We start from the raw sequence: 24,910 nt of genomic DNA, 5'->3' as shown, positions 1-24,910 counted from the left end.
AAAATGTTGTCTGAAATAATTATGACGGGCAGTCATTACATGACTGTGATACGACAAACAACTGGAACATAAAAAAATAGAACGACTGCAGTAAATATCCTATTAGCCCTAAAAAAGAATACGACTGCACTTTTGTATTCATATTATGTTAATCGTTTTCCCAGTGTCTCTTCTCATTTCGTTGCAAAACAAAACAATGTCAATTTTTGCATTCCAAATGTTTTCTACCCGACTTAGAGCACGCGATCACCTCGTGGTGTAAATGCAATGAATATTCCTCTAGACTCTTCTATTTAAGTGATAAACAATGCATAACGCCCAACCTGTTCTGTGTATACAGACGCTCTAATGAGTCATCTCCTAAAAATAAAAATAAAAAATTGGCCTGCAGACTTTAATCTAAAGTACAGTGACTCCTTGGCACTTCAACACAGTAAGAAAATGAATAGAGCGGTAATTATCTTTGCATTGGTAAAACTAGGCAATAAATTTTATTTGGATCGGCAGCAATCTATCGTTCAGCGTGACGTCACTTTTGTATGCAAATTAATGCAAATGAATTAGCCTGTCACGGTCACGACCATGCGTGCGGAAATGAAGAGGGAACATCAACAATCTACGCTCCACTTCAATTGATTTGAACTAACAAGTCTGGCCACATTTCCATGCAAAATTACACAAATTTCGAGTTTTGACTTTGGGCCAATTTTGGCGTTTCATTGAAGGATAATACACAGAAAAAGAAAGCTCTTTAATCCTCGAGTTCATGAGGTAACCGCTTCGCTTTCGTCTCCTAAAATGGGACTTATTTATATGGATTGATCAATCGAGACGGAATCGTTCGGTAGATATTCATGTAGCAATGGAGGTGAAGTATTTGTTTGTACCGCTGCTTCTAGTGCTGTACGGAGTTCCTTCTTTGGTATCCGGTGACCATCCTAGTAAGTATTTTATCGTGCGTTGTTATCACCTAGTAATATTGATATGGCATTTTTTTATGTGCAAAAGGTAGTCTGTTATAGCTCATTCGCACTTATCAAAGTCCTTAGCATTGCTCGTTTAACACCTCGTTCTAACTATTATTTAGGCAAGGAAGTTTTTGTATTTTAAGGCTGATATCACGCTTTTTAGTATACGTGTTTTGTTCGTTAAATTTTAACTGCACTTTATGTCAATCACCAGCAACTATTCATTTAAGCCATATTTTACCTGTGATCGTCATTTTTTAAAATCTATGCATTGTTGATATTCGCGCAGAATCGAAACCTTTCCTAGAAGTCGTTTGATGGTATCTTGACATACCTATTAGGAAATGCTCCCATACTATTTGTTTTTCCGAAGTTTTAATTTATTTTTATTTTAGCTTTTCACCTTGTCGTTTAAATCACTTTAAGTACTTACATGATTACTTCAATGTCAATAACTCTGTTTGCAGATAATATAGTTTTTATTACCCTATGGACCTCAAAAAGGCAAAAATCTTTTCTTGGTCCGACTTTCACCGTTAGAACATCCACATCTTGAGTTATTTAGATACGATTAAAGCATTTGATATAAATGGTCCTAATTTGTTTAGTGCCTATGGCTTCGAGTTTCAATTGACAGACACGGTAAATAAAGTAAATCATAAATGAAAAAACGAAAAAGGATTTTGCGTTAATAACTATTTCCGTTGATAACAAGTCATTTTCTTTTTATTTTTAATCTTTTCCATTTCCTTCGCTTGCCTTAGGCATTTTTTTTCTTCAGCCTACACTGATCAATAAAAGCATCCTCTTAAATTGGCGCTCTTGATGGATGTAGGAAATGTGAGCCCACGCAAACCCCCCTGTAAGGTTGTTTAAACTTTCCCGTTTACGGTATTAATAACTTACAAGCTACTTAAAGAAAAAAAAAATGTATTTTGCTCAACAAATCTAGATAAAGTATTTGCTGTTGTGTAGTTCCTGTCTAGTTAGCAAAGTTTGAATGAGAAATGGCGAAAAATAGAGCACTTATTGTAGGTAAGCTTGTTTATGCTCCCTTAGATATATAATATGTTGAATATTCTAGTTAGTCGCAACTAGTAGATAGTGCGTAACAAGCAAGGGATTTCCAAAGAAGACAAAAACCGAACAAAATTTTTTTTGACATATAGTCACTGGTGTTAGTGTGCAGTAGACTAATGTTTCGAATTAATTTTAATCCCTGTAATGAGCACGATGTCACATTTGACCCCCTGTTTTGTTTACTAGATGTTTTTTGTTATAGTAAATCCCTAGGGCCTTTTTTAGGTCATTTCTTTGCGCAGCAGCATAGCCAAGGTGCGCACGCCTCATGCACCCTTCCCCAGCTTCCCACCAGTGTTTGTATATCATCTAAGGCCTTAGTTGTCAACTTGAAGACATTTTTTTATTTTGCTAGGCTGACAAAGGTAGAAGTTAGGTAGTTAAGAAAGGATAGTCTGGCCCTCTTCACAAACTGGAGGCAACCAGATGTTTGGAAATGATTTCAGTGTCTTTGTGTGAAGAATATCGTTTGCCCTCGGTCCATATGCCGTAAGCTAAGCATTAGGTAAAGATGTACTAATACGATTATTGGTTGGGTGGAAGAGAGATGCTGAGAAAACTGCAGATTACAAAACAACCAAACATGCTTCAAAAACAAACGTCTTGGATATTACTGAAAGGAGCTTTGGGTAATGGTAGTTTAGCGCAGAGGTATTGTAATGATGCACTGGGCTTCTAGGATTTATTTATTCCTGAATATGAATGCTCGTCTGGCATGGTTGCATCCTTATGACGTTCGTTTATTAGGTGTTTCTACGAGAGGCAGGTTCTAGCACTTACTTTAATATTTGCACGCTTACTTGAGCATTGCTTCAGACGTAAGACGTATTAGTGTTGACAGTGTAATAAGTGTTTACAGTGTACAGGTGTAATGACATGGCAGATTTATTACATTCATTTAAGAAAATAGTATTTTTTTTTTACTTTATTTTGTTGTCTGATAGTCACTCACTTGATTGCTCCCACATACCTTAAACCTAAAGCATTTTTTATACTGAATGTTTCGGGTAAAAAAATCTAATCAATATTTTTATTCCCCACTTTCCGAAACATAACAACACAAAGAATCTTTTTGTTGATTTGAAAACAGCCACAATGTGCTCCATATTAGGCAAGTTTAAACGAAAAATATTGTAGAGGGGATTTGTGCAGATTGGATGGGGGGGAGGGAGGGGAAGTAGAGACGGGGCGTGGCGAGGGCTAGGCCGATGTGTAGGATGGAGTAAGTCGCTTGCTCCAAGAAACAGAGGATTAGGTGCAGAGAGGAGGTAGAGGAAGGGTGTGAGAAGGTGGTGACACTGGTGCAGGGTCGTAGCGAGGTTTGGGCAATACAATATTTTGAAATAAATAGTTAGTTGCGCCCTATAAAAGGAGCTGTTATGATATGGAGGTGTTGTAGATTAGGAAGAGCGAGCTAGGATAAGGTTTGCGAATCTAGGGATAGGATTTGGAGGAGCTTATAGTCACACCTCACACCTCTGGTATTAAGGGAAGTGTTTGAGAAGCTAAGGAATGCGGACAGAGCGCCCGTGCGTGTGTGTGTGAGTGTGGAGGGGGATTCAATTGGGGATAGGTGTTTTCGTGGGATAGTGGGGGAGCTCTTGCCTGAGCCCAGTTTAATCTCACCATCGCTTTAACTAAGTCGGACTAGACGAGCCACCCACATACCACCACCTGGGCTGCTTCAAAGACAACAAGACTATGGGACGTACTCTGCCGACACTTCTCTCACTGAACTGGACACGCGACCCGAGCGCCATCACTAACTGTGCTAGCCTTGCCTGGGTGCTGGGTTATCAGGCGTTTGGTTTGCAATACTTCGGAGAATGTTGGTCCTCTTATAGCGCTTTGTCGACTTATGCATTGTATGGCACGTCTTTGGCATGTATGAATGGAGACGGTGGAAGAGACGCGAATGATGTGTATATGTTTAATATATGTAAGTACCACTGTAGAGTTAAAGCATGCTAACACTGTCATGTTTTGTGTTCACTTTTCAAATGCCATTATTAATCAATACTCCTATTCACAGTTCTTAGCCAGATCTTGAAATATAACCAAAGCCTTGTTTAAAAGAGAGGTGGGGGTTGACCATGCATTTTTAGAGACGTTAAATCTTCTACGTATAGGTGCAATGATATCGAGGGACTGACATACACATAAAGTGTATCATAAAGTGAACTCTACCATGACATCTCATAAATTGTGTTGTTATCCGCATACATTTAAAGGAGTACAATCCTCGCTGGCCGAAAGGTAATTTTTTTAACAGAAAAGCACGTAACAGACCAAGCACAAAGCTCTGTAGTACGCCGTTTTTGTTTGCTCGACGCCCGCCTCACTTTTAAACCAGGCTTGGTTACCTTTCAAAATCGCACATTGAGCTTGAATAAGGAGTATGACACACTTTCAAGCTGTCTTACACCTTCTAAATGTTAACCTTTCACGTGCGTCTTTCACGATGTGTCTAATTTTAAGTTTGAAAAATTTAGCATATAGATCTATAATTTTAAGCAACCTCGTCCTTTGGTAAAAATTCTTTATATCATTTTGTTTTGCCTGATGGTTACTTTGCAAACCCTGGTAACTTTTAAAGGCCTTCTTAAGGGCTCTGGTTACGGTACTACAGACCTGGTTACTGTGTAGGGCATAATGTCGCCCAGCATTTTAAAGTAGCTACGGTGGCAAGGCTATGCTGGCTACGACAATAAGGCCTGTTTTCGACGCTGTACACTATAGGTACAATGGCAAGGCCTAGTTTTCAACCCTATGGGAATGGTTACTTTATCAAAGATTAGAATACAATACTATCGTGATAATATCTTTCACCGTACTATGGATAGATTATACCGTCATCGTTATGCCCTGGTTACGCTGTCAGGCTTGAATACGATGGATAGCCTTTGCCACAAGGACAGTTCGTCATCATGGCTTCCTTTTTTCGTTTTAAGAAATAACAACATAAAATCTAATGTAGAAAATGGATTAAATGAACTGCTTTGCCATAGATCTACCAGCTGGCTATCTAACCAACTACAAAAATCCAACATCGATGATATGATATAGAATGGTGATATAATATATATATAGACCATGGTCATCAGCTTTCTTTATCTGAAGTACTATTACTGGTTAAGATGATATAATATACATAAACAGTCATCTTCATCCTTTTTATGAAGTACTAGTCATGTCGGTATTTTTATGTATTATATAACTTGTTTATTCACCGATCTCTAGTCATCGTAAAAAATTATTAATAAAGGGGCGTGGCTCAATGAAATGTAGCTCTATGTAGTATGTTTGAGAAAACTATACTTAGAAATGTCGATCTTAGAAAATTATATTATTACTAAATTATGTGCTCATTAAGTGCATTTCTTCCGGTATGAATTTGCTAGGGACCATATTTATAAATTGTGTTCTATGTTAAGTAGAAGTGAGCAGATAAATTGTTTCCTTTCATTTTTTTTTATTTTAAATTTTGTAAGATTTGAGGAAAAGAGCTGCCGTATTAATTAAAAACAAATAGTTAAAGTATTAAAACAGCTTTTACCGATGCCTGTTATCATCTTCACATGCAAAGTTTGAGGTTACAATCAGAGCAAAGCAATCTTATGGACAAACATCGCATCCATTTGCACGATTTCCCATGTAAACTGTCGTTTCCAGGAAGTTTACTGTCTTTCTGGAATTGGAATGGTCACCATATCGACTTCTGGCACGTTGGGTGTTTTAAGGATACACGAACGCGAGCCCTACCTTTCCGGGTCATATCAATAGCATCAACGGAACCAGACACCATCGTCAGATGCGCCAATGTCACCTGGACCTTAGGCTACGATGCGTTTGGAGTTCAGAACGGCGGAGAATGCTGGACAGGAGTGAATGCGAGTGACACTTATGACAAATACGGCGTCTTGGATGGTGCAAGTTGCGGCAGTGGTGGAAAAGGGGGACGATGGGCCAATGATGTCTACTTTTTGAACTCGTGTAAGTATGATTTAAAAGACAAATGGGAAACTCTAATTATCAGATGCTAGAAGAGATATCGTCATATGGAGTTCGATGTTCTTCCGGACTATCCTAATCATCGTTATCATCTACTCAAGTTGGCACGAAGTTAATCCAAGCTGATCTTATAACAGGGGATTTTTTACTTAACTTTTCCTATTATAAAATGCTTTTGTTTGTTTGTTATTTTGCTGCGATAACATAGTGTTTTTATTTGCTAATCGCCATCATTATAATGGGGGGGACTATCGGACACCTTGATGCTTCCTCGATAATGAAACAGTTAATTAGTATCTTCAGAAGCTATTGTAATGAAACAGGTTTTCTCGAAGACTGCAAGTTGCATTCTAAAGAAATATTTTTGCGGATTCAATTTAGGAGGTTTATTAGTCAGTCAAGCTTGGATTTTCGATACACCCGAAATATTCAGTATTATAAATAACAACATTTGTCCTAAAATTGTAGTTCTGTTATACGGCACCGCGCATTGTTTTGGTTTAGATAGATATGGGGACTGGTTCGAGAGGAGCGTTGATTGACATGTGCCAATTTCTCGCTGCGTGTCAAGCTGTCCTTGACAATTCGTGAAGTGCTGGGAGTGAGTTTTAGTTTTAACTAGAAACACGTTATTATGTAAGCAAAGTAAACTATCCAGTGGATAACAATTCTGTAGACTTTTTCGTGCAGAAAACGATGAACAACCACTCGCGCACAAGCACACGCAGCCCTTTGCTTGACTTGAGCAATAATTATGTTTATTCATTTTGAACATGCACCAGCAGATCAATCTCTGTTTCAACTGTCAAAATGCATGATATTTGTTGCAGCTACAGGTGGATTTGAAATGCTTCGTTGCTATGAGGCACAAGCGTCTCTGTCTTATCAAAACCTGGGTCTGGATTCAGTGTCTGAAGATGACATTAGACCGATTCTTAGCGACATGCTCATAACGATGTCTCGATTCTTGGGGACTAGACTGAATACCTGCAAAGCTGTTGATCTTGTACTTGGATCCATCACAATGATCGAAAGGACAGACAACTTGGAGATTGATTTCGCGATAATTTTTACCGCAAATAAAAGTATTTCTCGTGACAAGGTCAACTCTACTCTTTGGAGGTGTTCGAGTATCGCAAGACAAAATACAGTTATATTAATGAACGTGAAAACTTTAGAAGTCAATAACGTTGCTCATAGCCCAAAAGAAGGTAACCTGATTAGTATGACGTCATGCTGCGCTAGGGGAGTACCGCCGCCCTGTTGTCCTAAGGGCTCAGTAGAGGTTACTTCCGGTATATGTGGTAGGTAGACGCTTCTATGTTGAGTCGTGTTGTCACGTGGTGTCATTGAAATGTCACGTGGTTATGTCAAAGTATCCGTGACGTCATCAAGTCAAGTTTACTGTGTTAGTAAAAGTACAGTTCTGTCGAGCTACTTGTCATATGTTGCCGTGTATTTATTTGCTTAATGTCTGATTGAAGCTTAGTGTCACTCGATGTCAAGTTGAGTATCAGTCTTGTTTTCTGACTGGCTATGTGTGTTATCATAGTATTACGTTATGTAGTGTGACTTAACATAATAAACAACAATGACAACAACAACAAAACATGGCAACAACAACGATAGGAAAAAACCCCGGTAAATCTCCAGAATGTGTACAAAAAAAGCGAAGTATTTATATGGTTAGGTGCGTAGCTGCGGGATTTATGGCCGCAGAGGATTTGCGCATCCCTCCCCCCTTCCGTCTTTTTATTCCAGCACACCCCCCTCCCCCTTTGAAAACCCTGGATGCGCTCCTAACTGGGTAAGACTTATTAATGAAACCATATAATGTATTCGAATATAATGTTTTATATAATGATGTAAAGAATAACTAATAGTTATACCAATAAAGCTTTTGAGATTGAAAAAGGATCAGATGTATAAATGTCAATATTGATCATCAATACCTGTTATACTTGATTATTGAATAAAGTTACTGTTAATCCAATGTGTTGATTTTAAGATGATTGATAAATATAAACTTGTTGGATTATGTATGTATCTATAATGATCCATGATTTCGTCAACTGTTCTTCAGTTATTGACATCATCATTTGAGTATCATGTTTATATTAATATAGTGTTGGTTTAATATTATTATTTGCTTTTAATATAGTTGTGGTTTAAGATTGTTATTATATGTATTTTCCTCTTTATTCACTATTGCACCTTTACTTTCTGGTAACTAGAAGTTTCTAACATACACTCTTTATTTAGACCAAAAAAGAGCCTTAATTATCCAGGATAACCTTTTATCGTCTCATCAAGCCTGCTAGCCGGCTTCCTAGTGGGTTTATTCAGAAATTACTGTTTTCCAAGTTTCAGGATTTCTGTAAAAGGGGGAAAAGGAATACCGTAACTCCTAAAACAGTATTTTCCTAATAAACTCACTGGAGAGGCGGCAAGCAGGCTACGTCACATCCTGTACTTCAAAAACGCACGCGTCTGTAATCATGCCATCCCAGAGCGTAGAACGCTTGGTTGATATAGTAGTAGAAACGAGTCACGACAAGAATTATGGGGAGGATGATTGGGGTAAAGAGACTCGAGGATCATGACTATAATGATATGATTAAACCACCATCTTTTACATTTTGCGTCATAATTTCTACATCATCAATCATCTACTGTATGATCATCGTTTACCTTTCTCTCCCATGTGTCACTCTTGCGTTCATGCCGTCGGCATGTTGTATGCTAAAATACTTTCTTACTTAAACCATCTTTTCTATTAAAGCTTTTATATTCTTTTTATCTTCATACTTGTTTTCTTATCTGATATGTTCTTGTAAGATTTTGATTCATAGGACGTGTCTGTTCCTGTATTTTATTGACTTTCAAATCATAATAAATTACCATAATCAAAGCTTCTTTTTCTTATTTCATTTACAGCTTGCTTGCCAGGGTATGGAAGGGAAAAAGGAGGTTGCGCACTGTGTAAGGCAAACCAGTACAGCGAACACCAAGCCCGGCCCTGCAAAAATTGTCCGCCTGGAACAAATACATGGGGGCGTAAGGGTGTGGTCAACAAGGCTAACTGCACGGGTAATTGAAATACTAGCAGTAGTTTGAAATATTTATTTTATTCGACTTTGCTATACAACACCCATATAAACATATGTTGTTTATTACTGTACTGTTATTCAATGCGACTTTGACATTTTCAGGGAGAAATCCAATTAACGTCTCCGAAAAGACAGTCACGCTCCCTTTTGGATTGAAAGCGGGTGAAGTGGTTGCAAAGGTAACTGCCAGCTACATCAGTGGTTCCCTGGTCATCCCACCTCTAGTCTACGCAATCCGCCGTGTAACCATGGCAACAGATGAGTCATCTAGCTCAAAGTCGCCCAAAGAAGATGACGCTATGGACTTCTTTTCTATTGATGACAACACTGGAGAAATTTCAATCACAAAAAAGTTTAACTTTAGTGATGGGGTAAACTATGTGGTTGATGTTAACGTTTCCGATTCGGTTGCACCTGATCTCGGAGTCATAACGAGACAAGTCAAGGTGCGGTTTGAGTGCAGGGATGTGTGTAAACGCAGCCGAGAGTTATATCAAGGAGTTACAGAAGTTTGTACTGAGACGAATGTCACGAAACGCATAAATGGTGTCAACACTACATCCCTCACCATCAGTAACCTCGACATGACTACAATTAACTCTTGCCAACTAAGACGCGAATTAGAAGAAGGAAATTATGTCCTTTGGTTACAGTCTGGAAGCCAGAAGCTAAGGATTAATTTCACAGTGCAAGTTGAAGAAGAGTTTTCGGGAAAACCATTTTCCATTAAGAACTTTTCAATTACAAACAATGAATTAAAAGTTGGAGTACTATCTCACCAAGGACCAAAGTCCTTCTCCGACAGTCAAGGTGTGACTATTGTAGGAATCCAAAGACCCAACTGTCAAAGTGTGGACTTTGCTTGCAAAAGCAAGGTTCTTACTTGGAGAAACGCGGTCGGTAAAAACGGTGATGAGTCTTGTGGCGCAGATCCGAAGATGATGCTGTTACGATATGGCGACTGTGTCGGTAAGTAGGCTATGGTGTTCTTCGTCAGGAATCAATCAATAGGAGCGAATGGGTAGGTAAGCAGTTATATGAGTGAGCCTTAGTTTGACACAAACCTTGTATACACAATTTTGACTAAAATAAAACAGAACTTTCTTCCTTTGGTTAAGACAAGTAACTTCACAGAAGACGCGCACCTGGCTCAGCGTCTTTTCTAAGAAGAGCTGGTTGTGAAAAGGTTTACTTATACACGCATACCACCTTGTCTTTGTATGGCATCATCAGGGTCTTTCTACTTCATCATCAGCATCACCATGTTCATCATCAAGTCATAATTATAAAATTATCGTCATTATTATTACCTTATTATTATGATCGTCATTATATTTAATATTATCTTTATTTATTCTCATCACCATCATCATTATTTATTCTCTCCCTATCATTATCAAAAACATAGAATATCAAATATCAAATTTTCTAAACAAACATTTTTCTCTGCCAGCTTTACCCACCACGAGCCTTCTTATCACCAAAGCACCTTCAGAAGATGATCCATCAGTGACCTTACTATGTACTGTCAAGAGTCCTCTATCGTACAACATCACGTGGTACCACAACAATGTCCTCATACCTGATCTAAGTCTGACTAAGCCTGACTATGGCTTCCAAGTGACCCGAGAGAGACAGGGTAACTACGCATGCGTGGCAGAGAGCATCGCAGGAATGACGCGATCGACTTCCGTGCTTGTAGCTCCCAAAAGTAAGATATTCATTTGTTTACGCGCCTGGCTCTGTTGAGCCATATCATCCGATAAAAGAGCTGTCTTTTTCTATCGCAAGGAGTAGCAAATAGCTCTTTTTATTGGAACAATCTTGTTTTTTTTTTGTTGTCTGACAAATGCTTGAATGTATTTCTTATTTGAGTCACTTCTGCTACAATATAGTACATATGTATTCTCATCAGTAACTAAAACATGCAGGTCACTTTTTTACCAACCTTCACACCTCAAAGCCCAAAATCCTCCAGGATCTTTAAGCGCATTTTCCAAATATAATTGTTCACCAAATAATTTTTCTATAATGTCCGATTCTTGCAGATGACAAAAAAAACCACGTCAGGAGAAAATGCCGTTTTGCCGTTTGGGTTTTTTACTTAAAATTGGCGAAAATGGAGTGACATTAACTCTATTTTAGCCGACATCAAGGGATTTCCCTGTTATACTATAAGTAACGAATTTGAAATTTACAATATTAGACAATTTCTGCAATCACAGCCTTTGTGCAGACGTACAGATATTACACAATTTGAGCGTCGGACCCTTTTCAACATAATGGATTTCGTTACTTTTTCACATGTCCGTAACTTACTCCTTTGAGAGCCCTTCAGTTATTTCAATTTCCTCTTCTTTTACAAAAATTTGATATTCGACCCTTACCATTCATAACAAAATGGCCATACTCGATCCTTAAACGATTCAGTTCCTAAAGATACAGCGAAAATAACACTAAAGCACGATTAAGTAAAGATACTCCCGCATTTCAAGGACACATTTTGTGTTCCTTTAGGCTTTTCTTGGCGGGAGTCCTCAATTTTGAGGAGGAGTTTTTGGGCCTTTTTACATGTAAAAAGGAGCGAAACAACAATTTTCTATAAAAGAGTAAAAATACCCAAAGTAAAAGGATTAAAAAAGGAATGTATAAATTTATACAGTCCAGGAATTAAAAAAGGAATGTATAAATTTATACAGTCCCGGAGTTCAAAAAGGAATGTATAAATTTATACAGTCCCGGTGTTCAAATAGGAATGTATAAATTTATACAGTCTCGGAGTTCAAATAGGAGTGTATAAATTTATACCGTCCCCGAGTTCAAAAGGGAATGTATAAATTTATACCGTCCCCGAGTTCAAAAAGGAATGTATAAATTTATACCGTCCAGGAGTAGTTTTTCCCGCACGAAAACCCCGAAATAGATAGGCTACAGAAAGGCTACAGAAAAAATACCAGTGAAATGTGCGAAACTAGGTAGGAACAGTGTTTGTTAGGCTTAATCCTGATAATAAACCACGAACTTCCCTCTAATTTGGCTGTGCCTTATTTGCGACGCGCTCTAATTGTTTGATTAGAAATCCCGGTCAAATTACGTTGGGTAACCCGATCTACTTTCCCGTAGCGCGAAAACTGTCCCCGACGCGCTAACTTGAACGTTTTTTTTGTAATCAAATTTTGAGAGGGCGTCGCAAATAAGGCACACCCAAATTAGAGGGGAATACGTGGTTTATTATCAGAATCTAGCCTAACAAACAAGGCACATTTTAGCCAAATTAGAGGGAAATTTTCAGAATTTAGCCTAACACACACTGTTCCTACCGCCCTTGAAACTGGCCGCTCATATGTTTGTGTGATAAAGCATCTTCCTGGTTATGTAGCAAATAGTTAAAATGGCAGGATACATTTTTGTACGCTGCCCTCTAGTTTTGCTTAGTGTCCTTCACCAGCTTTCTATCTGCATCGAGCTCGAAGGCGTAGAGGAGGATGCACTTTACTGGGAGGACTTCTTTTTCGCATCCCTCCCAGATCCGCCACGACCTCAACCAGGATCCTTTCCACCATTCGATAAGGAACTCCTCACCTCGCAGCTCGGCCACCTTTCCTATATTGGGTGGTCGATAGTTAGCAAGGTTCACAGCTACGAAGTCTCCTTGCTTCACCGTAGATGGTCTTCTGTATGGGCCAGTATAAACCTACAATCAGTTTATAATCTGTTATTTTGTTATAATTATTTGTTTATACTGTGTCCCGTAAGTACCCCTGGGCAAATCAAGTAAAATGAAATAATATTGCAAGAATAATATGAATGCCATATAAAATATGTACGCTTTTCGATCAAAACCGATCATTCTTTAACGTATTGTCACAATCCCAGCAGCATCCTCCATCCCAATCCAAGCCCCTCCCTCTCAACGGGACTGATAGGTATACTTACAGGAACTATACCGTCTCCGTTTTCCTTTGATCTGCTTTGCTTTAGTACGTCAGCGAGAGCAGGTGCTGTGGCGTCTGTCCTTGTGAGTGGGCGCTCCACCAGCTCATCCACAATCCAGCAGCAACAATAGTTATAAGAAATATTACATATAAGGCGCTAATTTTATTATATATATATATTATCTAATGGCCGGAAACTAGGGTACAAACTAACACCCTATCCCACCACTGTTCTAGTAAAGGGCCGGGGTTCTGAAATAATATATATTTAAAACTCCCTGTTCTCTCGCAATTTCTCAATGTTTCTCTAGGAAAACAGAAAAAAATAGGAATAGCCTACTCCGCAGGCGTCTCGAGTGGAAAAAAGGCTTTTTTTCTATTTAGGGCTTCCTGTGGCGTATTCAAGAAAGAGTGGTGCCAGGGTTAGTCGCGATTTCATTTCTCTCCCTCCCCTCTTCCGGCTTCCGGTTCAATTCACCACAGGAGCCCCAATTCATAAAAATACTGAGAATAAAAAACACTTGAGATGCCTGCAGAGGAGGCTATAACAGGAAAATGTGTTCGTGCTTTTAGGAAATGGGAGCGAGCTATGCAAACCAAACATTTTAGAAAAACTTCTGGGAGCTAACGTTTACCTCCCATCACAAGTTTATATATTGGAGCAGCCCCCCCCCCCCCCCCTCCCATTGAAAATCCTGGATTCGCTCCTGCAAACCTGCGATGGTGTGTGGTTCTGTCTTCTTTAGAGTAAGGGAGCGGTTACACTCAGAATTAACGTTGTTAATAGGTGCATGGTACAGATATTCATCTTACCGTTTTCCTTCGAGAACACCATCTCCGCCGACTAAAAAGTAGTGTACAGCTTTTCTTCTTCATCTATGAACGATTTCCATTCACTCTCCTCTCCACTCCCCATGGCTCCTACTGCAACTTCACGCCTTACCATTTCCCCTAGACGGGCTAGGTTGCAGGTCTTTCCTGCGTAGTCTGGCATCACCAGATCGGGGATGGTCGACGGTGTCGATTTGAGGGGGGTCATGGGAGGAAATTGTACAAGACCGAACTCTCCTGTGCACCAAACTTTGTACTTCATCTCACAGAACCTTTGAGCATTTCTGTAGAGCACGAAGTCGTGAAAGTCAGCGAGATTGTGTATCCCCCTAGAGTGGGGGATGATCCACTCTCGATGGCGTAAACCTGATTGATTTTAGCCCACTGTGGTCGTGTATCTTCCTGGCCGTCTCCACCCTGCTTTTTGTAGTATCTACGGATGATTGATCCCAGCGCTTGGTAGGTCATTGCACACTCTTTGGATATTCCCTTGGAAATGCAAGAGAAGACCTGATCCACGTCAATGTGGGTATGCCCGACGGGAAGGAAGCTTATGTTGACCTGGAGGAGAGACATAGTCCGTTGAATGCGAATAACCCTTCCTAGTATATACTTGACAGGAACTTCAGGCGCGCTGTCGGCTCGCTTTATCGGGGAATGATGCACAGTATTTCATCAAAACTTGGAAATACTTTAAGTAAAAGTGCTCATTATGCTCGGAAACACCATTTGCTCCCCCTATAACAGAATCCCCAAATCGACCTTTTCATATAATACCTATGCCAGCGCACTTCTCCTTCAGAAATCCCAACGATCGTCAATGATACAGTAAATATACGTATAAAATCCAATATCATTTCCATTTCAGACATGTACACTTGGTATCTACTTCTCGTCTCAACCAAGAAAAATCAGCCGCCAAATGATGTAGCCAGCAAGGTACAATTATTGACCCGTGGGCGGAGATTACGCACGGGTTATATCAATACTCACGGCGATGTCCTTTTCTTTTGATAAAATTTTGTTGCTAGAGGGATGTGGGCGATTTGTATACTACTACGCACGCGTTATCGCTTTTCAATTATCAATAATCCCTTCTTACTCTTTTGTCTTTCTTCTTAAACTTACTCCATGGTGTTCTTTAGGGGACTTTGAGAGCTAGAAGGAGGGTTGCCAGTTGCCTCACAGTTTTCACTCATCATAGGGGACCAGCATGTGCGCCATGCCGTGTATATTAAATAAAAAATAGGAGGAGGAAGTTGTAGTGTTTGGCTAAAGTACATTCTAATCTCCCCTGGCATACAGATGTAACTGGTGGTAAACACTAACTATCATTTTTAGGTACAAAGTTTCCTGAACAGCGACCACGACCAAAATCGATACAGTGTTTTGAAAAAAGGAGAACCGTAAGTACTTGGGTGTAGTTCACCTTACACAATGTTAACTTTTTCAGAACAACTCCACACTCCTGTTGAATTTATATGTATGCTGATCTCATAGTGGCAGTAGCCTATTCCGGCCAAGGTATCAGGTTCAGAATCGGGTGCGGGAATGCCTTTTTTTAATATTGCGACACGGTATTTTGCCTGAATGTTAGGCGGTATAATTGCTAGATACGCGTTTATATGGCTAAATGCCTATTTTTAACCCTACACATGAAACAACATGTAGTAGTAGTATAACACCTTGAAAAAGGCATATAAGTTTATTTTAGCTACCTGGCTACGTAATTGATTCACAGAACGGACAAAGGCAGACGAATGGAATTTGTTGTATATGAAACCAAAGACGGAAGCAACGTAACGACAGCATACAATAGATTGAAAGAAAACCTCGTGCGAGGAGCGTCCGATGAACTGAAGCAACTCAAACTCAAGAAAAATAACATTGGAGTTACAAGTGCAGGTATAGAACTAAATCAATACGTAGATTTTTGTGAAGTTTTGTTACCCATTACAAGTCTTTTGAGAACGATTGATAGATCATTTGTAAGACGAGCACTGTTTGTGACCAAAAATCAAGAGAAAACAATTATTGATGTGACGCTAGTTCCTGTGTATCCTGATACGCACCTTCACGTAGCAGCATTTTGATACCTCCTTCTCCTCTGCTCTGTGATTCAGCTGTTATCCTGGCTTAAAAGCCAGACAATGATGAGTAAATATCGCATGCTTCAGATAATGGTACGCAGTTGTAGCCAGGATTTTGTGAGAGGATACGCAAAGGTTTATCGCTATGCAAAAAGGTGTCCGACCCCGTTTAATAGGCGTAGAGAAGAGGATGAGCAAGCGGGACTCCTTACGCCTATCAGATACACGAGCTTGGCCACTACTTAAGGAAGATACTTACGCCAGAACAAACACTATTTTTGTTTTGCAGAATATTGCTTTGCAGAAGCAACTGGAAAAGAGGATATCAAAGGCAAATACAATTGGCAAACAACGAAATTGTTGAAAGTAGTTACCTTATCATGTTTCTACAATCATGAAGAAAACGCAACGAGAATTTGCATCGGCGATTTTGCTTCTGGAGCGACTTGGCAAGATCCTATGCTCGAACGTTGTCAGTATAAAAGCAAAAGAACGAGACAGCTTCACGACATCTCACAGGTATTTCTAGTTTTTTTTTCCAGTTTTTTGTAATATGCTGGCATAGAAACAGGAGAAAATAAAGCAGACCAAGAAACTTTCCTTCACAACCCAATCCCGTAGCAGGCCTCGAAATATTGGGGGGGGGGGGGACAATACAGAAACATTGAGAAAATATTTTGGGGGCACAGTCACTCCCCAGCCGGTCATTTTCTTATAATTTTTGAAAAAAAATTTGGGGCACGTGCCCCTAGTGCTCCACCCCCTGCTACGGCCCAGCAGCCTTAGAACGTTGTGAAACAAAGGAGAATACGACTTTCACATATTAAGAACTCGTTGTGTGGACATTTTCCACTATCAAACTGCTATCACCGATAGACTCCAAAGGGATATGTATCAAATAGAGACGAATATCTGTCATTTGTATCCTAGCGACCCATTACAAATGCCAATGCCAAGAGCACTGCAGATGAGCTGAAGACCTTGTTGTCTCAGACACCAGCGAAGGATCTTAACGAAGCTGATGCTTCTCTTGTGGCTGACACTTTAGACAACTTGGTAGATAACAAAGAGTCACTGAACGAGGTAAGAAGAGGCCATGTACCACATATGTCATGGCTATTTTCTAAATGATACTACTATCAAAAGAAAGGGAGCTTGGGGACTCATTTGGCAAAGCTTTGCTCCCTAAGGCATGTGCCACCTATGCAATGAAACAATTCCAGGAAACCAATCACTCCAGTCAGACGGGTCCCGTACGTTGGTTGTCTGTGGCGGTTTTCTTATGTCTTAGAATCGACTACACCGTATCTGGATCCTCGTAAATTTCACCAGCTGCAAGGGGTGGTGGGAGATTACTATTCACAATTAGAAAAAGATTTAACTTGCGTCAGCAGGCCAAGAAAGTCATGCTTGTTTCTGGTACCAGCGCGGTCTAATAAAAGTCGTCAAAGTCAAAGTGTCTGTTTCATGAGAAAATGCTTTGTTGAAGGCCGCATTATCTATTCGACGTGTTATCTTGATTTTAATGCTTATTGTGTTGGCTTTTGTTAAAGACTGGCGATGTCATTGTTTTTGTTGTGAGTGACATTATGAAGATGGACAAAAAGACGCTTTCCGGCAGCAAGCAGGCGTCCACCAAGTACGTTTACCATCACATGGCTTGTCCAAATTCTAATCCTTGAATCCCGAGCAAAATGGTTAAATGGGGCTACTAGAAGGGTTTAAAAATGTTTTTTTCTGAAATTTATAACTGTAATTTCTTTTGGGAAGAAGAAAGGGATGGAAGGTGAGTGTTCTTAAACCTTTAAGACTTTTGTTTGGATTAAGTGCAGGGGAATCATTCTTCAAATTAAGCTTTTATCAAACTCTCGACTTTTTGTAACATCTTCACACTTTAACTCTCCTTCAAAAACCCATCTTAAATGTTGCTAAAAGTTGCATTGTACGGAATCTTAAAATGCATCATTAAAGTAGCGTTTTTTGTTAATTAAACGGATGATATAATTATTTAATCCTCGTGAGTATGTACCATGACTTGGATTGGAGCGCTGGAAAAAACTTTGATAGAGACCTAGAATGCTGAGCAAGCTCATAGTGTTCTTATTAAAGCCCGACCTAGAAACCGGTAAACAACGTCTGCTTGCGTTTAACTGGCGCATGCAAATGGTATCGTGCCCGCGAGCAATTGAGAGACAGATAGGAAAAGAGGCCCGTGTGAGCACGCTCTCGTAAACGAATCAAATTTAGAATTTGTTACCGCGCTCGCTGGGAAAAGATAAGGCTATTTTTTGGCTCGTACATATTTTGTATCTGCGCATTTCTAGGATCGTCAAGACTCTTGATACCCTTGTCATGACAATGCCTCTCCCAGAAGGCCAAACTTCCAAGCAACTCACAGCCGACTCCCTGACGCTTCAGCTGAATCAGATTAACATAAGCGCATTCAGCGGCCTGACATTCAGCAAGAAAGGCAGCAGTTCCGTACAGCTACCGATAACCCTTTTCCAAGCCGGCGACCAGTACTCTGATCGGGTCGGATTTATTTATTACGGAAACAACAAGCTGTTTCAGGTCGATGAAGCCAATGTGCTAGATGATGACGCGGAGGGTCTGGTGACAAGTGACGTAATTCTGTCGTGTAGCGTGTATAACACGAGCATTCGGAATCTATCAGAGCCTGTTGCTTTGACATTCCCTAAGCCGAGTGGAGTCTGGGAACTTAAGTGCGTCTACTGGGTCGACAATAGTAAGTCGATAATAACAACATTAGATGTAATTGGAGATAAAAAAAGAACACCGACAACTTTGCATATCGACTTTGCATATCGATCACAGAACCAGGGGCGGATCTAGCTTTTCGCTAAGGGGGGGGGGGGGGGGGGGCTCAGTGACAAAGGGGAGAGAGGGTATTTTTTTAAATTTTTCTTCCTGCTTTCTTGCAGCTCAAAAGGGGGTTTAAACCCCCTACCCCCCCCCCCCCCCCTAGATCCGCTACTGGAAACTATGTCAAAAACTAATGACAACAAAATACAACTGATTTTCGAAGAGGAGGGTGGTGGGGTGAGGGTACCATGTGCACTGATTAGAGAGGGATCATCACTGATTAGAGGAAAAATACTGAAGATACACTCTCCTACTTATGCTTTACTGCTGAGAGTATAACGTATGAGTGCACGCGCCAGTGTCAATACCACCTTCAAATATTTAAAAAAGGCCTCATTTTGAAAATATAATAAATACTTCGGTGTGGACTAACATATGTGAAGGTATACCTTGATGAACATTTTGTTTTTCAGTGAGCATATGGTCCAATGAAGGCTGTCACGTGACCGATAACGGTGGATGCGCCTGCAATCACTTGACCAGCTTTGCCATGATATTCTCCCCACCAGGCCAGGCGAGGGATGGGGATGATCCGCTGACCAAGTCTCTGACCATTGTATCGTATGTGGGGTGCGCCATCTCGCTCGTAGGGGTTCTTCTCACTTTGCTCACATACTCGTTATTCAGGTAAAGCTTAACGTGTTCAGAGCCGTAGCAGGCCACGTAAGATTAGGGGGGGGGGGGGAGGGCAAAAAACAGAAACATTAAGAAAATATTGTGGGGGTACAGCCACGCCACATTTCCTGGTCATTTCCTTATATATTTTTTTAAATATTGGGGGGAGGGGATGGCACGTGCCCCCAGTACCCCCAGTACGGTCCTTTTGCTTTATTAGCTTCCAATATGGCTGTGGAAATGATTTTAAGACATAAATTTGAAAGCAATATTATTACTACTAGCAGCTCATTGTTTTTATCAGTTAATGATTTGCTGGCTCACATCCTTATTCGTGATTCCGATGTCAATGTTTTGATAAACTTTTATATTCGAAAATCAGTATAACAAAATTTGATCAACCCTTTTCACAAGTCCGGAGGTGCGATGATTCTGTAAATCTACCTCACATCCTTATTCGTGATTCCGATGTCAATGTTTTGATAAACTTTTATATCCGAAAATCAGTATAACAAAATTTGATCAACCCTTTTCACAAGTCCGGAGGTGCGATGATTCTGTAAATCTACCTCACTGCTTTTCATTAAAAATTTCTAGACATCTACGCAAGACGAATCAGCAACCTATCCTGATCAACCTCTGCATCGCGCTTGGCCTTCTGCTGGTGGTGTTCCTAGCGGGTGCCAGCCGACCTGAACCTCAACTTGGCTGCCAGATCGTAGCGGTCCTGCTGCACTACCTGACCCTCGCCGTGGTGCTGTGGATGGGCGTGGAGGGGTACAACCTCTACCTGCAGATCGTCCAGGTCATGGCCACGTACCAGAGGAGGTTCATGTTGAAGGCTGTGGTATTTGCATGGGGCGTTCCCGCTGTGATTGTTGCTATTACGGCTACTGTGGCTGCCGTACAAATCACCAAGAATCCTGGAAGCTTATTCTCCTATGGGAGCAAAACAGCGTGAGTATTATTTGAGTGTTATGTTAGTATTATATGCGGTAAAGCTCTCTAGACATTTGACGTAAATAACGCTTTGTAGTGCCTCTGGGCTCGATACCAGTTGGCTGACATGCCGGATTTCATAGTTTTATGGCCCAATTTCCCTCAATACCTACAACCTCAATTCTAAAAATGCGTTCCGTAGTAACAAATAGCAAATGAATCATGCCAAAAACAACGTCCAGAGAATTGAAAAGCGACTTACCATATATGAAGAAACGAACAATAAACTGAAGAATCACACATTAATTATTAAAAATTATTAAAAATTCGTCCCCATGATGTATCGAACGAATCAAAGAGTTTCATCCCAAAGGCGTGACCCAAATGGAACTTAAAACTTCATGCGCAAACTAGATATGCGCAACTGGTGAGGTATAGTCCCTTTAAGCAGGAAAAGTACTTAAACTTCCTTTAGCCTGCGTGCATCCGGAAATAGTTCCATTTTATTAATGGGACTATTTACGCAGGCTAACTTCCGTGGGTAAGGCCTGTAGCTTGGGAGAATGCGTAGGGTGCACGCCTTCACCTCGGCCACCAAAAAGTTCATCATTACGTTGTTCATCTATATCGATCCAACTCACCACCTAGTCTCTCTATTCCTCAGGTGTATCCTCTACGACCCCTTGTACTATTGGATCGCCTGGTTCGCCCCAGTCCTTCTCACCCTCACCATCAACATCGTGGTCTACGCGCTGGTTGTCCACAAGCTTGGCTGCACAGACGCCATGGTGAATCCAGAAAAGAAATCCTTGCAGCGATACCGCGTCCGAACCGCCCTTGCAATCATGGTCTTACTCGGTCTGACCTGGCTCTTCGGTGCGCTCTCATTCGGGGACAAATTACAGCGTGTCACGTTCGAGTATCTCTTCTGTATCTTTAACTCCCTCCAAGGTCTATTCATATTCATCTTCCACTGCCTAAGGATCAAGGAGGTGCGGAATCAGTGGAAGTTCTTTTTTAGCGGTTTCGGGATCAGCCACAGAGGGACATCTGATTCGTACCAGAGATCGAAGGGAATCGGCGAAAGTCATCATAGCTCTGAGGCGCCGTACGCCAAGGTTACACACTATGTCGCGAGACACGACAGCGACCTACAACGACCGAGGAAGGAGACTGTTTCGACTATTGTCGCTGGTGCAAACAATAGTGTTGGGGATACCAAGGACTTTTGTGGTGAAAACCACGTGGATATTGAGTTGAAAGATAATTATAATACTGGACTCGAATTTAATAACGGGGAAACAGGACACGAGGAAATAAATTGTGACAAGATCGTGTAGCCAATCAGAGACTCGCAGACGTCAATGTCAATCATCATCAATCATATTAACCTATAGCATACACCTAACAACAAAGAAAAAGAACCCGATGAAGTAAGGTGTGTCAAGAACTTGTAACCATTTAGACACTTAGACACTTTCCTGTAAAACATTAACCTATAGAAAGCTAGAAAGGACACGAACAAGGGCGTGTAGCCAATCAGAGACTCGCAGAGGTCAATGTCAATCATCATCAACCATATTAACCTATAGCATACACCAAACAACAAAGGTGTGACAAGAACGTGCAACCATTTAGACACTTACATACTTTCCTGTCAAACATTATCATATTAACCAATAGAATACACAATGAGCTAGAAAGGACACGAACAAGAGCGTGTAACCAATCAGAGACTCGCAGACATGCCTGTCAATTATCAGGATCTGTATTAACTAATAGAACAACACACCAAGCCACACATAGGGAGAAAGGACAAGAGGAGTGGAGTTGTGATAAGAGCGTGTAACCAGAGACCAAGAGATGCACCTCTCAGTCACTGTCATCGTTTATGGAATCACCATAAGAGCCACATAGAGCCCCTACAAATACAATGCAACATTCATGCATTCTCTGTGATTTGGTCCAATCTATTTGTGATACGCGTCTGCAGTAAGGAACTTTCTCAGTATTATTATAAGTGTTTAATATAAGTGTTTCATTGATTGGTTTTATTTGGTACTGAGACTCTAGACAGTACTACGCTTGGATATGGTTTGTTACGCCATCAAATATCAAATAGGTGTTTGGTACGGGGGTTGTAGGGGCGTAGCCAGGGGGGGCCGTCCCCCGCCTTCTTGCAGCCAAAAATACATTAAATATATAGGACATTATTAAAAATACTGGAGAAAATGCCTTGAAAGGGCCTTTTGGGGCTCCTCCTTTTAAAAATACCTGACTACGCCGCTGGGTTGATTACAAGATTGATTCATGGTAGATATATGCTGTTTTATAAGCGTCCCGAAAGCAATGGACTTAATTTTAGCGAAACCAAAGAGTAGGGTAAGCTTTTATTGTTTACCGAGTTAAGAAATACACGTCGCACATGAGACAGCAAAAAAAAAACACAGTTTCGTTACACTATAATGAAGCTGATATAGGTTTTATTTATCAGAATATAAGAATTTAAAATAACCTCGTACTTTCAACCATAAGTTGATGATCATAAAAAAACCTGTATACCGATATGTCGCGCTACATAAGTAATACAAGTTATTAAATCGTTATAAGTGCAAAGTGTTGATGCTTTCATCGTCGAAACACAGGGGCCTTGGTACTCCCAAGAGAATTGGTACACCCTCTCATTGCCACCCTGACACCCAGGAGAATTGGTACCCCCTCTCATTGCCATCCTGACATCCAGGGGAATTGGTACCCCCTCTCTGACTGCCACCCTGACACCAACAAGCCCTGTTACCCCCCTCTCATTGCCACGCTACCACCCAGGAGCCTCGGTACCCCTCCTTTTTGCCACCCTGACACCCAGGAGAATTGGTACCCACTCTCATTGCCATCCTGACACGTACGAGAATTGGTACCCCCTCTCATTGCCACCCTGACACCCAGGAGAATTGGTACCCCCTCTCATTGCCACCCTGACACCCAGGAGAATTGGTACCCCCTCTCATTGCCACCCTGACACCCAGAAGAATTGGTACCCACTCTCATTGCCACCCTGACACGTACGAGAATTGGTACCCCCCTCTCATTGCCACCCTGACACCCAGGAGAATTGGTACCCACTCTCATTGCCACCCTGACACCCAGAAGAATTGGTACCCATTCTCATTGCCACCCTGACACGTACGAGAATTGGTACCCCCCTCTCATTGCCACCCTGAAACGTACGAGAATTGGTACCCCCTCTCATTGCCACCCTGAAACGTACGAGAATTGGTACCCCCTCTCATTGCCACCCTGAAACGTACGAGAATTGGTACCCATTCTCATTGCCACCCTGAAACGTACGAGAATTGGTACCCCCTCTCATTGCCACCCTGACACGTAGGATAATTGGTACCCCCCTCTCATTGCCACCCTGAAACGTATGAGAACTGGTAATCCCTCTCATTGCCACCCTGACACGTAGGATAATTGGTACCCCCTCTCATTGCCACCCTGACACGTACGAGAATTGGTACCCCCCTCTCATTGCCACCCAGGAGCTTTTGTACCCCCCCCCCCCCCCCCCACACTGCCATCCTACGACCTAGGAAAATTGTTACGAATCATTCTCCTTACCAAGAACCACAACACACACTTAACTTCCGTGATAAGGCTTTTTCTGGCGTCTCGTGATAGAATGAAACATTTTTAATGTGCCTAAGTGAGACAAAAGCGTACGTGCTCTAATGCATTTCGGTTTCTTTTTTGAGCCTATCTCTATTTTAAGTAACCCACTAAACCTTGCGTGACATTTATTTCCACTGCACTTTCAGACACTGCGCGATCGATTATACCGTAAAAGGTCATATAAGAGCCACAGATCCAATGGCTGTAACTTTTATCTCTATTACTTTTAGCAATCATTTAAAAAGAAATAGGGATTTCCCTTCTAGCTAATCTGTGTTTATCTTATTGTGCGACCCAGACAGATATCGAGACATCCTCTTAACTTGCGCAACCCTAAATCCCTTTAATCGTTAAAGTAAACGGACAAAAGGCCGTTTTAGAAGGACCTGCTAATATGCTTCTCAGACACACCGTGGAAATTAATGGCTCCGTCGTTTTCAAATAAGATAAAAGCAGGTTAATTGATATAAGCAAAAGGGCATACCGGCACTTTTGCTGAAGACCTTTTTGCTGCCAGCGCTATCACCCAGGAGAATTGGTACCCCCCTCTCATTGCCACCCTGACACCCAGAAGAATTGGTACCCATTCTCATTGCCACCCTGACACGTACGAGAATTGGTACCCCCCTCTCATTGCCACCCTGAAACGTACGAGAATTGGTACCCCCCTCTCATTGCCACCCTGAAACGTACGAGAATTGGTACCCCCTCTCATTGCCACCCTGAAACGTACGAGAATTGGTACCCATTCTCATTGCCACCCTGAAACGTACGAG

The 24,910-nt window shown here is 41.0% G+C and overlaps 1 protein-coding gene across 6 annotated transcripts; it reads left to right on the top strand.

Annotated features, from left to right (window-relative positions):
- Positions 1 to 554: 554 nt before the first annotated feature.
- LOC5520593 (adhesion G-protein coupled receptor G6) lies at positions 555 to 23,078 on the top strand. Of its 6 annotated transcripts, none has more exons than XM_048728365.1 (16): positions 555 to 941; positions 5,721 to 6,041; positions 6,896 to 7,363; positions 8,997 to 9,149; positions 9,272 to 10,138; positions 10,623 to 10,880; positions 14,804 to 14,874; positions 15,277 to 15,341; positions 15,677 to 15,840; positions 16,315 to 16,544; positions 16,956 to 17,108; positions 17,579 to 17,664; positions 18,350 to 18,771; positions 19,322 to 19,535; positions 20,121 to 20,480; positions 21,127 to 23,078. In XM_048728365.1, exons 1-16 carry the CDS (start codon positions 863 to 865, stop codon positions 21,800 to 21,802), a joined length of 4,587 nt encoding a protein of 1,528 aa, XP_048584322.1. In that variant the 5' UTR covers positions 555 to 862; the 3' UTR covers positions 21,803 to 23,078. The 6 variants fall into 6 exon arrangements, with proteins under 6 accessions (XP_048584322.1, XP_048584321.1, XP_048584323.1 ...); XM_048728364.1 differs by having other exon boundaries at positions 6,890 to 7,363; XM_048728366.1 differs by lacking the exon at positions 5,721 to 6,041 and having other exon boundaries at positions 6,890 to 7,363.
- The last annotated feature ends 1,832 nt before the right edge of the window (positions 23,079 to 24,910 follow it).

The sequence above is a fragment of the Nematostella vectensis genome, chromosome 1 (genome assembly GCF_932526225.1).
Source record: "Nematostella vectensis chromosome 1, jaNemVect1.1, whole genome shotgun sequence".
Taxonomy (NCBI): Eukaryota; Metazoa; Cnidaria; class Anthozoa; order Actiniaria; family Edwardsiidae; genus Nematostella; species Nematostella vectensis.
Note: the sequence above shows the minus strand (reverse complement) of the source record. Positions and strands in the feature narration are given on the sequence as shown.